The 17,296-nt window shown below is 39.1% G+C and overlaps 1 protein-coding gene across 2 annotated transcripts in view; it reads left to right on the top strand.

Annotated features, from left to right (window-relative positions):
• The window catches only part of LOC137296947 (deleted in malignant brain tumors 1 protein-like), a 76,984-nt gene that overhangs the window by 14,238 nt on the left and 45,450 nt on the right, over positions 1 to 17,296 (top strand). For both annotated transcript variants that reach the window (XM_067828864.1, XM_067828863.1), the window contains 2 exons: positions 6,992 to 7,065; positions 7,397 to 7,646. In XM_067828864.1, coding sequence (XP_067684965.1) covers positions 6,992 to 7,065; positions 7,397 to 7,646 — 324 coding nt within the window. The remainder of the gene's footprint in view (positions 1 to 6,991; positions 7,066 to 7,396; positions 7,647 to 17,296) is intronic.

Genomic DNA, 17,296 nt, shown 5'->3' on the forward strand with positions numbered 1-17,296 from the left:
TGGGAAGGCACAAGTTGAATGTTTAGAGCATGTTGTTGGGCATGGCCAGGTACAGCCACTTCATGCTAAAGTTGAAGCAACTGCACATTTTCCAGTGCCTAATTATAAGTCTAAGAGAACTCATGAGATTCTTGGGTATGGCAGGCTATTACAGAAAGGTTCCTAAAAATTTCTCAGATGTTGTGTCACCACTTACCAATCTTTTAGGGGAAAGGGTAAAATTTCAGTGAGATAGCAGTTGTCAGACTGCATTTGAAAAAGTCAAAGCCATACTCATGAGTTCTCCAGTATTACAGGCACCAAATTCAGAGAAAGCATTTAAATTAAAAATTGATGCAAGTGATGTAGGTGCAGGTGCTGTCTTGATTCAAGAGGATGATCCAGGAATTGAACATCCAGTTTGCTATTTTCCAAGAAATATGACAAGCACCAAAGAATTTATTCTACATTTGAGAAAAAAACATTGGGTCTTTTATTAGCTTTACTGCGTTTTCAAGTGTACCTAGGTACCACTACTTTGCCAACTGAAGTGTTTACTGATCACAATCCCTTGACTTTTCTTCATGAAATGAAGAACAAGAACCAAAGACGTATGAGGTGGATTGTGACCTTGCAAGGGTTCCATCTTGTGATCGAATACATAAAAGGTAAACACAAAATGTTTGTACTGATGATGCCCTTTCCAGGCTGTAAAATGTATTATGACTTGACGATGCTGTATGTATGTTTTTGTATTATATCATTTTAATTTTGCAAGATGATTCTCATGTTATTCATATTATTACATGTCATTTTCTTATGTTAGTTATCGTGCTATGCTTGTAACAGAATGTTTCTGCAAAACTTTCTTTTCCTTAAGGGTAAGAGTGTTACGCGAGTGTAAAGTGTGTTAATGATAAAGTAATAATTCTTATTTGGGTAAAAAAGTTTAAAGTTTTGAATGATAATTATTATGGGTCACATTTCGTATCATAAATGTTCAATATTTTTCATATTTTGGCAGCAGGCTTAAATGTAGTACTTTAGAGATATCTCCCCTTGACTATATGTTTTGATTAACTTTTGACTTCCGGGAGGTTTGTGGAGAGAATTCTACCTTAATGGCGAAGGTTCCATGCTCCACTGGAATATTCCGGAATCAATGACTGTACATACTCGTATAAACAAAGGCTGGTTGTCGTGTTGACGACGGGACACGCACACAGAGATTAACTGGGGTAACGTCAAACTGCCTTCGTCAATTCTTGACCTACATCATGGCTGCCTGACCACTTGCTGTGTTGCATTCAATAAGACTGTTTCTCACTCTGACACCAAGACTTTGGTGAGTTGACATTATATTTGTGACCCATTACTTTAGAATAGATGTATTGCACATGAAACCTCTATTGTGTACTTGCTGCTTTTTGCTTTGCATCTTGCTGCTTTTTGCTGAATACATATTATTGAAAATATCAGAAGTCCCAGTGTTGTATGTTGCTGGTTCAGAGAGAACTTCTTACACCTTTTGTCACGGCAAATGTTTGACCGTAAGAACAATAACACTGACCTTTAGTGACTTGAAAATATATTATTATATTATATTAAATTGAAGGTTAAGACCTTAATTTCATTTGAAAAGTTTGGAAGATTCACAGACTAAGAACATATACATATACCAGGGCTCCTGGAGCAGGAATAATCTTCAATCACATTCCCCAAACATCACATAAAGGTTTAAGTGACAAACATATTTACTGATACCTTGCCAAGCTCGGTCCTCTCTCAATCCAGTGTGACTAGAATACTACGGGCACTACCTCCAGTGGCCAAATCCAGCCATCCCATTTCTTTACAGTATTTTCTTACAGACATACATGTATAAAGACAATTTATGTTTAGGGGTGTGGAAAGACTGAGGGAAACATATGCAAAACATTTACCAAATACAACTTTAAAGCAGCTTTGCTTCAATCAGTGTCTTAAAGCCTATACATAGCTAGACGTGCCTAGATTATAGACTTGTCACAAATATGGTACAGGACCATTGGCCTCATTACCTTATTTTTCATTATTTTTCTTCACATGAGTAGGTACATTCATTCTACAATGATTTTACATACATGATATAATGGTTATGCTACAGAGTGATAGCATGGGGCTATACATTTTGATCAGTCATGGCAATACATCGATGATTAAAAGGTAATATTCATGAAAGTAATGCAATTCATTTTACATTTTTACAATACAAGCAGTGTATGAAACGGCGTCTTGGTCCAAAGATTGGTCTAAAGAATGCTATCAGTGACCAGGTCGTTTTTGTTAAATTTGCTGTTGCACATGTTTACTTTTCACAAGGAGAGTTGCAAATCCCCTGTGCTAATTGCATGAAGAACATGTAGAGATCCTGTCCATTCTGACTTTGCCTGTTTGTCTCATTCACATGGCAATGACACTAAATGAATCAATCGGGACCACCAAGTTATGCTTTGTAAAATTTGTTTTTGAATATGCTTAAGTTTACCTCACTATAAGTAATTCTTTGGTAAGAGTATTTTAACACCTTACCTCAGTTTCTTGTTTTTAATACAGGGTTACATGTTCACAGGGTCAGCAACATTTTTCAGTTATCAGCCCGGTAGGCTTCCTGGTTTTTTTAGAAGTTTCATACTCTGATATAAGGTTATAAACATCGGTAAATCGTGATGCCAAAGTTCATACTGTGAATATCAGTGTTCACAGAAATTAGGTACATTCGTTATAGGAAGAGACAACATAAGATTATACATGTCTCATTAGCTTATTACCTCCCCACTTGCGAATTCAAAGTTGGCAGATGTTAATGTTACTAGAGATGTTGATTTCCCCATGTTTACTTTGTAACCCGAACCCTGTGGTCAGTTGTCCTAATTTAACAGACGCTGAACCTGTCTCCCACTCCCTGAACCACATTATTTCCCCTCCTGCCTAAGCCTTTCTGCAGTGCTAAAAGCCTTAAGTGAAGCAAGTCTCGATTTCCTCAGGTTCAGGATCTCTATGGTCTGGCCGGGGCTCCTCTTTAGTTTACATGGGTTAGTTTACTTAGGTTACTATCGAAATTATATATTCAGAGGCTAGGCATTATAGTCTAGGGCCTCTATTACAATTCTCGTTTATCTACATTTGTTGATGACGCGGCATGGTTGCCAGGTAACATCACTGTTTATGATTCACAAACACATGATCATGATATTGTCGGAATCGTGCCCCGGATTAGCAGATATGTATATCATGAAAACAGGATTTCTAAGCAGGTGGCGAGAATCTTGCGTTAAACGACCTATAGGTTCGGTCAGAATACTTTTCGTTTTACAGCTTGTTGTCTCTTAACATGCATGCTGACGTCAGAACTGATTTCAATAATAATTGCAGAATAAAGAATAAGACAATGCCTAGCATACCAGATTGTCGTTACCATGACAACCCTTATGTCAGAGAGTAATAGATGCTAGGTATGCTAGGTATGGTAGTACACTGATGTCAGTGTATGTCCTAAATATTAATAAATTGCCTCAACACTATCACTAATCACCGGGTATCTATGCAATTATATGTGTGATGGAGGGGAACTGGCATCGCTGCTTTTGTCAATAATCTGAGTCAATAATCTGAGTACATATCTGTAGCGTGAACAAAGGGCTATCTGTTCTACTTTATCACTTTAGCTGATCTGACGTCCGTGCTATAATACTCTATGATCAACGTCCTATTCTCTAAATCATCCATACTGATCATTGAAAATGTCGTCTGCTAGCAAGTAGACGAAGGGGGATAACTCTTCATAAACTAATGAAAAGGATTACGGAGATGTCTCTCTTGAATGAAACCAAGCACATTTTACATATTCCTAAAATTTTCCATGGTTTCTGGTCATACTATATTCAAAGCATGTAATGATAATATGTAGGTAGGGATGCGCGAGCTGAGCAGACATATGAAATTAAGTTGCTTCGTGTGGCCGGGCGTCAAGAGAGACACCGCTGGGAATGCCAATCTCATTTGATACTTCGTGGTAGTATTCGAATAACACGGAATCACGTTTGATGTACGAACATTACTGGTGTTTTGTGAATGCAGAACGATGGAAGGGAGAACTCTAAATCTGTGCTTCTTGTCAGATGCTTGATTGGTATTGGTTGGTAGGTAATATGACAACGAATAGTATGGATGTATAACTTCTTTTTTTCTGGACTACTTCTTGCCCCTTCATCGGGTGAATGACATGATATGATAACAAGCAAAATATATAGCATGTACAGGAAGTCAGTGAGATAGCATTACAGCTGAGATGTACAGAGATCAAGGGAGTTAAGTGATGTTTTTTTTTAATATACACATTCCAAAGGGATTAAGTGGAATGTTTATACTAAGGATGTACAGGGTGTTTATGCAAAGATAAGGGTACGTGATAGGATTGAAAACAATGATATGAAAAACATATTTGAAAACAGTGGTTAATGGAAACAGGGAGAAAACTTATTCATTGATAGGTATTATTCTATGCACCACTCATACAGTAGGAAATCACCCTGATCCCTGTCAAAGTCAGGTTTGGAGCCATGAAACCAGATGGCCTCCGTCAATTTTCTTATAATCCAATTGCTGATGTTGAAAGCCAAAATGAAGATGTCATCCCAATTTAGTGTACGGCTGGGATTTCTGATGACATGTGACAATAACGCTGATTTCATGTCTGAGTTTTTCACCGATGCCTGCCTGTTTTACCTGTGTAGGTGCTGGCACATGTACATTTAGTTTATATACACACCCCCTTGGACTTGGGGTAGCATCGCTGCTTCCTTTACCACTGGCTTTTAAAAAGATTTTAGGGTTTTGCCAGAACAGTCAGTGGTGTAAATGCTGATGGCTTACTTTAGGGGTCTGCCGATGTTATGGCTGATGGATTCAACACAGGGAATATTTACACAGACGGCGGATAGTTCACGCTTAGTATCAGGTTGGTCTGGGTGTTGTAAGATCTTCTTGATGGTGGTTCCTGCTAGGTATTTCGAGTAGTCATTGAGGGTGATGAAGGTGGGTTTGAACGGGGCTAATTCTTGTTGAAGGTTGGAGGGGCTGCAGATATTAGCGCCATTAGGCAAAGAAGGACGCTCCTCCATCAGTGACTCTTCATCATTTGTTGACAAACTCAAGAGAATAAACACTGATGGCATCATGGTGAGTGATGTGCTAACAGTGATTGGAGTGTTGAGTCTCACATTTCAAAAGGATTCTGGGAACATGTCTTTTATGAAACACAGCGCAATCTTATCTAAGGTCGCCTTAGATGCAATCTGAAATGGCTCAGATAAAGTGGACGAAGCTCTAGCAATCACTTCTGCGGTGTTGACAATATGGATAACCGGCAAGTGAGGGACAGGTTTTATCAGGGATCTCGACCTATGAAGTCTCCCCCAGGAACTAGATGACAGATTTCTTGAAGATGAGTTAAACCTGTAGATGTATTCTGATACTATTATAAATTCCTCCAGCTACACAGGTGATAATACCTGACTGAACAGATATGACACTGACCAGAAGAATACCTCGTGTAACCGTTATCAGGAGTGTGTTAAGAGGGGCAGGGTTCTTGGCAAATTTCTACAATTGAAGCATTTTGCTAGGTCTTATAAATGTGTACTCAGTTTTAATAATTTTGTCAAACTTCTAATCGATGATTTTCAGCAGCAATACCCAGATGTTGTGATTTCCTCAAATTGCCCTCATTATTCCTGTATCATCAGCCCCATGTGAGAGGGGAGGTTTTGTTCAAAACTCTGTAAAGACAAAAGTTAGAAACAGGTTAAATTCTGGAAGGTTGAATAGGCTAATGTTTATAAAGCTAGTCGGTCCAAACATGGAGAGCTTTGACTTTCCTGAAGCTGCAAGAATGTTCAGTAACATGAAGAATAAGTGGAAGTGGTTTTGTAGGTTGTGACATACTGTAACTATCACTTTCACACTTAAACATTGAAACAATTAACAAAGGAGATTTGGCAGACACTTACGTTCTCCAACAATCTATTATTGTTTCAGCTAAAGATGCATCTTGCCAGGCAAAAATCAGAGAAGAAAAAACAAAGTGATTCTTAATCTAAACTGATTGTTATATATTTTTATTAGAAGTTTCGTCTGAAACTATTTCGTGTATAAAGGTCATGTCAAAAGTGCCCTGCATTATGATGACATTGGAAGGAAAAAGAACTAATAAATGCAAAAATAAATAAACAATAATGCCGCCATTACGATAGTTCAAGCATGTTAAATTCCGTCATAATAATCTCAGAGAGGTAGCACCGTTTATGGCCTGATATATTCAAGGCCCACTCGTGTTTTTCCGAGACAAGCCGAGTACCGTGTTGGGGGTTACGAAAAGGGGCGAGTGGTGATGAATGTATGATTAGATCTGGACCAGAAATGGGCTTTAGCAACCAACATTTGTTATAAGACGCAACTAACGGGACTGGGTGGTCAGGACTCCTGAAATTGTTGGCACATGTCATCACATTCCAATCCATGCTCACGACTTTGATCACTGGACTGTCTGGACCAGACTGGATTATTTACAGACAGACGTTATAAAGTTCGACTATTACTGAATCGGCGTTACATAACAATGAAACGAATATCTGAAACAAGTAAATTAATATAAATGCATATACATTACATAAAGCAGTTAGAATTGAAACCAACATACACACCACCACTCACATAGCAATATTCAGACAATATATATTCACAATTATATACAAAATGTTGCCCTTTGTAAAAACTAGTTTTATCCAAGAGTCTGAGGAAATGAAAGAATTATATAAAGAAACCTGAAGCATAATTTACTTTACTTGTTTCATGAGTGTGGCGCGTCAATACAGAGTCTTGTACCGGTGTAAGCAACATTTTAAAATGACACTCAAAGAAATAAAAAAATTATTATGAAGACATATTCACATATATTTTTCTTCCTAAACAGACCACGGGGAACATTCGCCTGGTGGACGGTGCCCGGTTGGGGGAGGGGAGGCTGGAGGTGTGTTACAATGAAAGGTGGGTATTACTGTTCTCTGATAAACGTCAAAGTTCAGTAAATCCGCAATGATCCGGGTTAGAATTGGTGTTCAGCAACTCATGCTTGTCGTAAGAGGTGACTAACGGGTGGTGAGGCTCGCTGACGTGGTGGAAACATAACGGGTGGTCAAGCTCGCTGGTGGACACATGTCATCGGTTCCCAACTGCGTAGATCGATGCTCATGATGTCAATCACTGGATCCACACTCGATTATTTATAGACCGCCGCCATATAGGTGGAATATTGTTTCTTTATAGAAACAAACAAAAGCTGCACAACAAACTATATATCCACAACCTTGTTTTACAGATGGGGTGGAGTTTGCGACGACGATTTCACCATCAACGCCGCTTCTGTTACGTGTCGACAGCTCGGCTACTCACCCCGCAATGCGACGTTTTCTTCGGTCTCGTGGCCGGTTGATTTCTTATTGGACGACGTCAATTGTACAGGACAGGAAGCTGCGCTGCAAGATTGTGTGCACAATGCTTGGGGCACTCACGACTGCGGGACCACCGAGCACCTGCATGTGGCTTGTTATAGTTCATGCACAGATCATGTATGTAGAAACAGGGGTACATGTTTGGAAATACCGATGAATACCGATGACTACGATCCCATACCCGTGCTTCAAACAATTCAAAATTAACATTGAGGTGTTCGGGATGATAAATGCGTTGTTCACACCACATAAAATGACTGTATTACCAGATTTACTAATGTTAGGAAATATACGGGCTATTGTCAATGCAAATTGCATTATAGTTTAAATAACTGACCTTAGATACACTTCTTACATATGGGGGGACACTGCTTATTACAATAAAACACAGATGTGTACAAACAAACATGAACCGGTACGTCCCTAAATTTTTAATGCACACTTGTAAGAGGTATCCGACTGAACGTAGATGCACAAATCTCCCAAAAAGATGATTAGAATGCATTTGTAGTAATGATTCCCGGTGTAAATTACTGTTGTTATGTGTAAACCTGCACATACTTGGTATGACCTCTTTTTGATTCGGAATATTATCCCACGTGGACGTTTTCCCAATTTTTAATTACCCGACAGTTCATACAAATATTTTGATTCCACCTCTTGGGTAGATTACTAGAAAATTTCCAGTGATTGCAGTTAATATACTACCGACAAGAAATAAGGGAACTAATGAAATAATAGCTAATTTGAAATTGCTATAAATATCCACTAAATCAATTTTAGGCGTCAAGTTCAATATCTGGTGTGTCCACCATGTTGGGCAACACATTCATGGCACCTTGATGGCATGCTGTTAATCAATTTCCGGATGGTTGCCCGTGGTATTGCCCGCCATTCCTCTTGGAGAGCTGCACCAAGCTGGGCCAGGTTGGCGGGTCCTGGGTCCCTGGCGTACACCCTTCGACCAAGAACGTCCCACAGATGTTCAATTGGGGACAGGTCTGGGGACTTAGAGGGCCAGTCCAATGTCTGGATACCTTCTTGTCGGAGATAAGCGGAGACAATTCGGGCCCGATGTGGTCTGGCATTATCATCTTGGAATACAAAATTTCGGTCGATAACTCTAGCCAATGGAGCCACAACAGGACGCAATATTTGGTCAGCGTATCGCTGACCAGTCATGGCTCCGTTAATGATGACCAAATCTGATCGTATGTCATGTGTAATCCCACCCCAAACCATGACACTACCACCTCCATATCGATCATGCTCAAGAATTGCTGCTGTGGCATATCGCTCCCCGCTCCGACGCCAACAACGTTTTCTGCCATCTGTGAATCGTAGGCAAAACCTTGACTCATCAGAGAACATGGTGTAACGCCAGTGGCGCATAGCCCGTTCCTGATGCTGCCTAGCCCATGCCAATCTTTGGCGCTTATGGTGAGCTGAAAGGGTGACACCTTTAAAAGGCCGTCTTGCTTTCAGACGAGCTTGATAGAGTCGGTTTTTAACGGTTGAGGTTGAAATGCGTCTTCCAGTGAGTGTGCGGAATTCTCTATTGATGGCAGGGGCCGATTTAAACCTATCGCGTAGAGCAATTAACGTAATGAGACGATCCTGTCGTGGTGTCGTTGATTTTGGTCTACCACGCCCAGGTCTCGTTGCAACCCCACCCGTTTGACGGTACTTATACCACAGGCGTGAAATTACACTTTTTGATTTACCCATCTGCCGGGCAACTTCACATAGTGATGTCCCCTCCCTCTATCATCCCCACAATTCTCCATTTTGTTGCTTCACCGAGATACTGCCTCGGAGGCATTTCTGTCAGTAAGTGTCAATCTCTATTGCATTAGTGATTGCGACTTCTCCAGTACATTTACAGGAGTTAACTTCTGTATGCACGTGTAGCACGTGCTGGGCATGCATTATGCGAAATTCCATTGTCATTGGATGTTGCGTTTGGGAGATACGCCACGATAACGGACCCTGTCACAGTCAAAGTCATCTACATTCAATTTCTTGGTTCCCTTATTTTCTGTCGGTAGTATACATAAACGTAGGTAACTAAGCAGCTTCGTTAATTATTGAAAGCGAACTATCTGACAGACTATCTGTTTTTTGTTAATACACTTTGGCATCTCAGTACCTTTATTAATCTAACAGTGCCGAAGCTTATTGTCTGTGTGCTTACCTCTTTTTGTGCGTTCGTTCAGGTAAACTGCCCGTGTTTGATTCCCGACATAACCACAAAAACACTGACCCTTCTCGTCTTGAAAATATTTTATTTTCATAAAAGGCAATGGCCTTAATTTCAATTGAAAAGTTTGGAAGATTCACAGACTAACAACATATACATATACCAGGGCTGGAGCAGGAATAATCTTCAATCACATTCCCCAAAAATCAGATAAAAGTTTAAGTGACATACGTATTTACTGGTACCTTGCCAAGCTCCCTCCTCTCTCAACCCAGTGTAGTAGAACGCTACGGGCACTACCTCAAGTAGCCAAATCCAGCCATCCCATCTCTTTACATTATTTTCTTACAGACATACATGTATAAAGAAAATTGATGTTTACGGGTGTGGAAAGACTGGGAGAAAACAGATGCAAAGTGCCTGAGTCAGCTGAGATTATCCCTCAAAACATCATAACTACATTTTAACAATCACTTATCACTTAATGCAAACAAAAGCCTTACAAAAAGGCAGTGATTTCCTGACAGCATACCATCCCTTTGGCCAGAGTTCCAAATATTTGACACCGAAAGCCTGTCAGTTTAAACTCAAAGGAAATAACCTTTGTGTTTTACCTCAATGTGTTGATCATAGTCACAATGAAGTATAGGCTGCCATGTGTCTTCCAATATGATGAAGTCAGTGAAATATTGACATTTACCAAATGCAGTTTTAAAGGCGCCTTCCTCCAATCAGTGTCTTAAAGCCTGTGCATACCTAGACTTGCTTAGATTATAGACTTCATGTAAGACATCACAGATATGTCACAAATATGGTATAGGACCCTCAGACTCATTACCTTGTGATATTCCTTCACTTTTATTCATATTATTTTTCATTATTTTTCTTCACATGAGTAGGTACATTCATTCTACAATGATTTTACATAGATGATATAATGGTTATGCATATTGGTAAATCGTATCGTCCGACTCCATACTGTGGGTATTAGTGTTTACAAAAAGTAGGAATATTCGTACTACAGAGTGATACCATGGGGCTATACATGTTGATACCTCATAGCACTATATCCATGCTAAACTGGTAATATTCATAATATTCATATTCATAAGTAATGCATTCATTTATATTTAGACAATATAACGTTATACAAATTCGTAATTCGTGATGGCAATGTTCATACTGTGAATATCAGTGTTCACAGAAAGTAGGTACATTCGTTTTGGAAGAGAGAACATAAGATTATACATGCTTCATTAGCTTATTGCCTCCCCACTTGCGAATTCAAAGTTGGCAGATGCTAATGTTACTTTGTAACACGAACCCTGCGTTCAGTTTTCCTGCAGATTTAATATAACAGACACTGAACCTGTTTGCCAGTCCCTGAACCACAGTATTTTCCCTCCTGCCTAATCCTCTCTGCAATGCTAATGGACGCCAGGTAACATCACTGTTTATGATTCACAAACACATGATCATGATATTGTCGGAATCGTGCCCCGGATTAGCAGATACATATATCATGAAAACAGGATTTCTATGCAGGTGGCGAGAATCTTGCTTTTACATCGACCTATAGGTTCGATCAGAATACTTTTCGTTTTACAGCTTCATTTCATTTCCCAAGCGTCAGAACTGATTTCAATAATAATTCCAGAATAAAGAATAAGACAATACCTAGTATGCCAGATTGTCGTTACCATGACAACCCTGTGATGTTTCACCTTATGTCAGGGAGGAATTGATGCTAGGTATGCTAGGTATGGCAGGACACTGATGACAGCGTATATCCTAAATGTTAATAAGTTGCCTCAACACTATCACTAATCACTGCGTATCTATGCAATTATATGTGTGATGGAGGGGAACTGGCGTCGCTGCTTTTGTCAATAATCTGAGTACATATCTGCAGCGTGAAACCGATTGAAGAAAGCAATTTACAGCAATGCAGTTCAGTATAACCCAACATAGAATTCTTTTCGGAATATTTCATGGTATCACACAAAGAGCAAGCTCAAAAGTTCGTTTAAATATAAATCTTTTAGCTGATTACTGTGTATCTTTAGGTTACAGTGTAAGGCGTGGATCGTATTGTGTGTGTTATCCTTTGTGACAGCGTCGTTAGATATTACCAACGTGCTGGTTATATGTCTATTGTTACTTTTGCTCTCCGGTGACATAGAGTTGAATCCTGCCCCTGTGCATGATGTAACCCAATCACTAGACAAGACTTTACAAACCTTTCACCTCAATACGAGAAGTGTGAGGCAACAGCTAGCTTACTTGAATGATTAATGCTTATCTGAAAACTAAATTATTTGTTACACTGAGACGCACTTAGATAACTCTATCAGTGCACCCTTACGTAAAGATAGAAATGCTTTCGGTGGATGTGTCATGATCTATGTAAAAAATGTTTTTGCGTTTTAAAAGACGCTTTGATTTGGAAAACAGTATTGATGATACAATCTGGTTAGAAATATATTTACCTCAGAAATCGACCATACTTTGTGCAGCTTACAGACCCGAAGGTATGAACGCCACTTTTTGGGAGCGATTAGAAGATTCAACAGAAAATTCTTTTGACATTACATGAAAATTTGTGCTTGTCGGTGATCTGAATGAAGACCTCTTGTCAGGTAAAATTTCACATTTAAGAGAGATTATGAAACGAAAGGCATTGTATAATGTTATTAAGGACCCTACACGTGTCAGCAGAACAAGCAGAATTGTATTAGATCCCGAATTAATTAGCAAAGATATTGAGGTGTTTGACAGTGGTCGATTTCAAGAGCGACAAGGTGATCACAGGTGCACAGAAATGTATGGTGTTATGATAAAGGCGACCATGAGTTATTGAATAGATATATAAGCAGTAGTGATTGGAATCATGTGATAACAAACACTACTGATATTGATGAAGCAACGCATGTATTTTATGATCATCTAGGGAGGTATATTAAGGAATGTATTCCTTCTAAAAATGTAGCGATTAGACCCAATGACAAACCTTGGTACAATTCGGATCTACGACGTGAATCAAGGAGACGTAATAGATTACAAACAGATATGAGGATAAAGTGGCAAACCATTAAAACGAAATATAGTTAATAACATGAAGTGTTATGGAAAGGAACATTATTTGTTTAACCTTGATGAGTTTATATCTGAGATGAGTAGCGACAGAATACTCTCAGTTTGGAAAGTTCTAAGAAGACAAATCAAAGAATCAGGATCTGTCAACCCTATTCCCCCATTACGATTTAATAACTCTGACGGGAGTCCAAATATATTTTCAGACTTTGATAAAGCGGAAGGATTAACTCATACTTAGCGTCTATTTGTAAATAAGATGAGGAAGACAAACCACTATCCTTATTTGAAATGTGTACATCTAGTAGATTCAATCACGGTGTAGTAAATGAACGTGAAATAGCTGATATTATAAAATGTTTACATGTTAACTTGTTACGTGCACCGACACGATATATCACGCCACGAAATAAAAATAATACTGGTATTTTATGTTTGACCAATCAGAGAGCAGCTCGTCGTTGGTGCTAGGCTATTGAGGGTGAAGGACAAACATTGTGGACTCGATCATTCGATACCGCTAATTTCCCAATAAAATCGTGTATTGCAGGTAAAATAAACAACCTATTTCATTTGAGAGGCTGTAGAACGAAAGCGGAATATCTAGCGATTACGAAAAGTTAATGGTTTTTCACCGATCGGGTGTTTTTAAGTGAAATACTTAGTATTTTCTTCTACAAGAGGCGATGATTTTCTTAGGGAGGTTTGGGGCGTACAAATAAAAACTTGTCTTTTCCCTAGTTCCAAGCAAAGTTAGTCTTTACATAGTGCACCGATTTTCAGAGTTTTAAATTTATTCGAAAGGGAATAATTTATTTGGCTTTATTTCAGTAAGAATCGCGGCTGTATATTCCATAATTAGCCACCCAGAATTCGCCCATAATCGAGAGTGGGGTGTTTGACAACTTTGTGCGCGTTACATCCCTTTCCTTCTTTATATGTACATGGATGTCAGTGTGCGGTTGCTTTACCCAGTACGTATAATTTTCAGCATGTGACCCTTCCCGCTTGTTTACTTCGTCGGAGCTGTGGCCTCCATGTGAAGCGCTAGTATCCAGAGTTACCTCCCCTACTGAACGGTTTGCTTCCTACTTCCGTTGTCAACAAAGTACCGCGTGCGTTTGTTGACATTTACTTTGTACGTGGCCTAGATGTATTAACTGACAATCTGCGAAAATCAGAGGCCTTTCCAACTATCTGAACAATGCCTCGGATGTCGCTATCATACATAAGTACGGCACTATCAACAATAAGTCAATTTTGACGCATATGTACTCACCTGTTATCTCTAGCCTGTCGGAACCAGGATGCAAGTAGACACCTTTCCTCTCTCACTCGCTTAGTGAAATCTTCAGTAACACGTTGATATGATGATTTTGGAATGAGTTCTCTTGCTTTTACAAAGACTGCACTTTTATCGCTCCTTTTCACAAAGATGACTATAACCGGTGAACCGCGTTTCAGTGGGTTCAGTCTGTAGGCTCTCGCGACCACAATGTTGTTTACCTCCTCGCTGCCCATGCAAAACGTGTCGGTCATGAAAGCACGGACTTTTCCTTCGACTGTGGCCATGTCTCTCCAGGCGTTTCATCCAGACCGTGAAATATTAAATTATTTCGGCTTGTGCGTGATTCAGAATCCTCTAACATGTCCTCTACTGCGTTTAGTTTTTTGTGTAAAATGTCGTTATCACTTCGTAGAGTGTGTAGTTGGTCTTGGACCGCATGGATATCGGACGCCATGTTGTCAGCCTTTGACGATAGTGAATCAAACTTTCTCACAAATTATTGCCTTCTATACCCCAATACCTCACCCAAAGCACAGGCACACTGTAGAGCAAAATGCGGTTGCGCAGCAAAGAGAATAGGACAAGTCTTATATGCGAGCGAAGCGAACAAAGGTTGGCTACGTACTTCCGTCGCTTCGGGTCAAAAATATTTTTCGTGTCAATAAAATATCGCCATGATCAAAGATACACTCACATTTCCTCCCAAGGTTGTGCTCTCAGATTTATTACCCCATGTCTAATAATTACTCACGTGAAATATGTTTTATTCAACATTTCAAAAGTTCAGTTTGAGTCCGCCAGGATTGTTACTGGTTTACCAAAATATGCTACTAGAGATATTCTAGTTTATGAAATAGGTTGGCGATTGTTAAAATAGCGAAAAGGTTGTCGTAAACTGTCTTCAATAACATGGTTCAGGCACTGTGAGACTATTAATGAAGGTCACATGCAATGACCAGAAATTATTGAGAATTTAAAGATTTTTTCATTCCTTCCTCGCTTATTAAATGTGAATATTAGCCGAACATAACTCCAGATTGAAATATCAAAATTCTCTATAATCTTCCTTTTCTCTAAATCATCCATACTGAGGATCATTGAAAATGTCATCTGCTAGCAAGTACACGAAGGGGATAACTCTTCATAAACCAATGAAAAGGATTAACAGAGTTGTCTCTCTTGAATAAAACCAAGCACTTGATAACTGATCAAGGTTGTTTATACTAGCAATCCAATTAAACAAATTCCTAGATTTTTTCAGTAGTTTCTGGTAATACTGTTTTCCAGTTACGTAATGTCAAAAATGTGTTAGTACAAAGATTGTCGAGCTGAGCAGACATAAAAACTTACGAGTTGGTTCGTGTGGTGTATTTGGTTGTGCTCCAAGAGAGATATAGGGCGATTCCAATTGGACCCCCTGGGAATGCCAAAGTGATTTGATACTTCGTGGTAGTAACTCTTGAATAACATGAAGAGAAGCATATGAACGGGAAAACAAAAGGGTCAGACTCGAGGTGATTTTCCAAAATTGTTTGGCGACTGTGATGCAAACAATTGTAAATAGTTTGCCCATCATCAAACATCGCTTTCATTTGGAATGTCTTATGAGCAGGCACAAACATGTCACAACCTGTCTGTAGATCAAGGTCAGTGCGTGGAAGGGGAAATGAGGAGAAGCATGGGAACGGAAAAACAAAAGGGTCAGAATCAGGGTGATTTACGAAAGCGTTTTGGCAGCCATGATGCAAACAATTGTAAGTCTACTGATAAATACGCTGGGGATGAATCGTCCTAAAAGCATTCGTCAAATAATGCTGGTCCATCAACAAAAAAGTTGATAAAAAAATAAACATAGAAAATTGCAGAATGATTAGTTCATGAAGTACACGCTTCTGAAAAAAAACTGACTATGGTATGCAGTGTGATATTTGTTTGAAGGGAAAAGCAACTAATCCCCTTACAAACTTTCAAAGTTCAACATCAATACGCCACTAAGAATCCATATTTATCCCCTGCAACAGGGTATTAAAATGCACTCAGTCCGTGCATTCATCCGTCGGTCCGTCCCTGCACATTTGTTTTTTTTCCGGAGCATAACTCTAAAACCGTTCAATGTTTCTACACCAAACTTGACACACAGATAGACCTAGTGGTGTACTGGTGTCGTTTGGTAGTTCTGGATTTATGAATAAAATATTTTTTTGCGTTTCCAGGGCAACACAATTGACTTTGCTGTTGCAGGGGATATTGATGACTTTGTCTTCATGTTTTATTAGAAGTGTCGTATGAAACTATTTCTTGTACGTGGACATGTCAAAATTGCCCTGCATTATGATTACATTGGAAAGAAAAAAAAGAAAGAATTAAAATATACAACAACAAATAAACAATAATGCCGCCATTACGATGGTTCAAGCATATTACCTAGTGTCAATGTAATCTCAGAGAGGTAGCACTGTTTATGGGCTAATATATTCAAGGCCCGCTCGTGTTTTTCCGGGACAAGCCGAATACCTTCTTGGGGGTTACAGAAAGGGGCGAGTAGTGATGAATGGTTAATATGACTGTACCCGAGTAGATCCGAATTAGAAGTGGTTTCCAGCAACCAACAGTTGTTGTAAGATGCGACGAACGGGATTGTGTGGTCAGGGCTGCTGGTATGGTCGGCACAATATATCGTGCATATATCGATTTTGATCACTGGCATGGTCCAGACTGGAATATTTACAGATAGACGTTATATTGCTGGACTATTGCAATAACTGAAAATAACTGAAACCAGTAATTTAATATAGATACATATACAAGTAAACAAAACCGACAATCCCCAGCAATCACATCGAAATATTCAGACAATATTTTATCAGAATTCCTAAAATGGCACCCTTACAAAAAGTAAACCAACATTTTCACTCGCTAAATATTAACCATTGCCATATTTGTCTCATTAAAACACCTAAAGGATGCAGCACTTTTTATGATAAACTTATTTCCAATGATATATACCCAAATGTTTGTAAAAGGTGGCAGCTGTTATTCCCGGAAACAGACTTTGACTAGGGAAAAATATTTACAGGATACAGAAAAGGTTTGCAAGACACAAAACTCATAGAGTTTCAATATAGATTTCTACAAGGTGCTGTTTATACTAAAAGAGAATTGCTTAAAATGAAGAGAGTTGATAGT

The sequence above is a fragment of the Haliotis asinina genome, chromosome 9 (assembly GCF_037392515.1).
Source record: "Haliotis asinina isolate JCU_RB_2024 chromosome 9, JCU_Hal_asi_v2, whole genome shotgun sequence".
NCBI lineage: Eukaryota > Metazoa > Mollusca > Gastropoda > Lepetellida > Haliotidae > Haliotis > Haliotis asinina.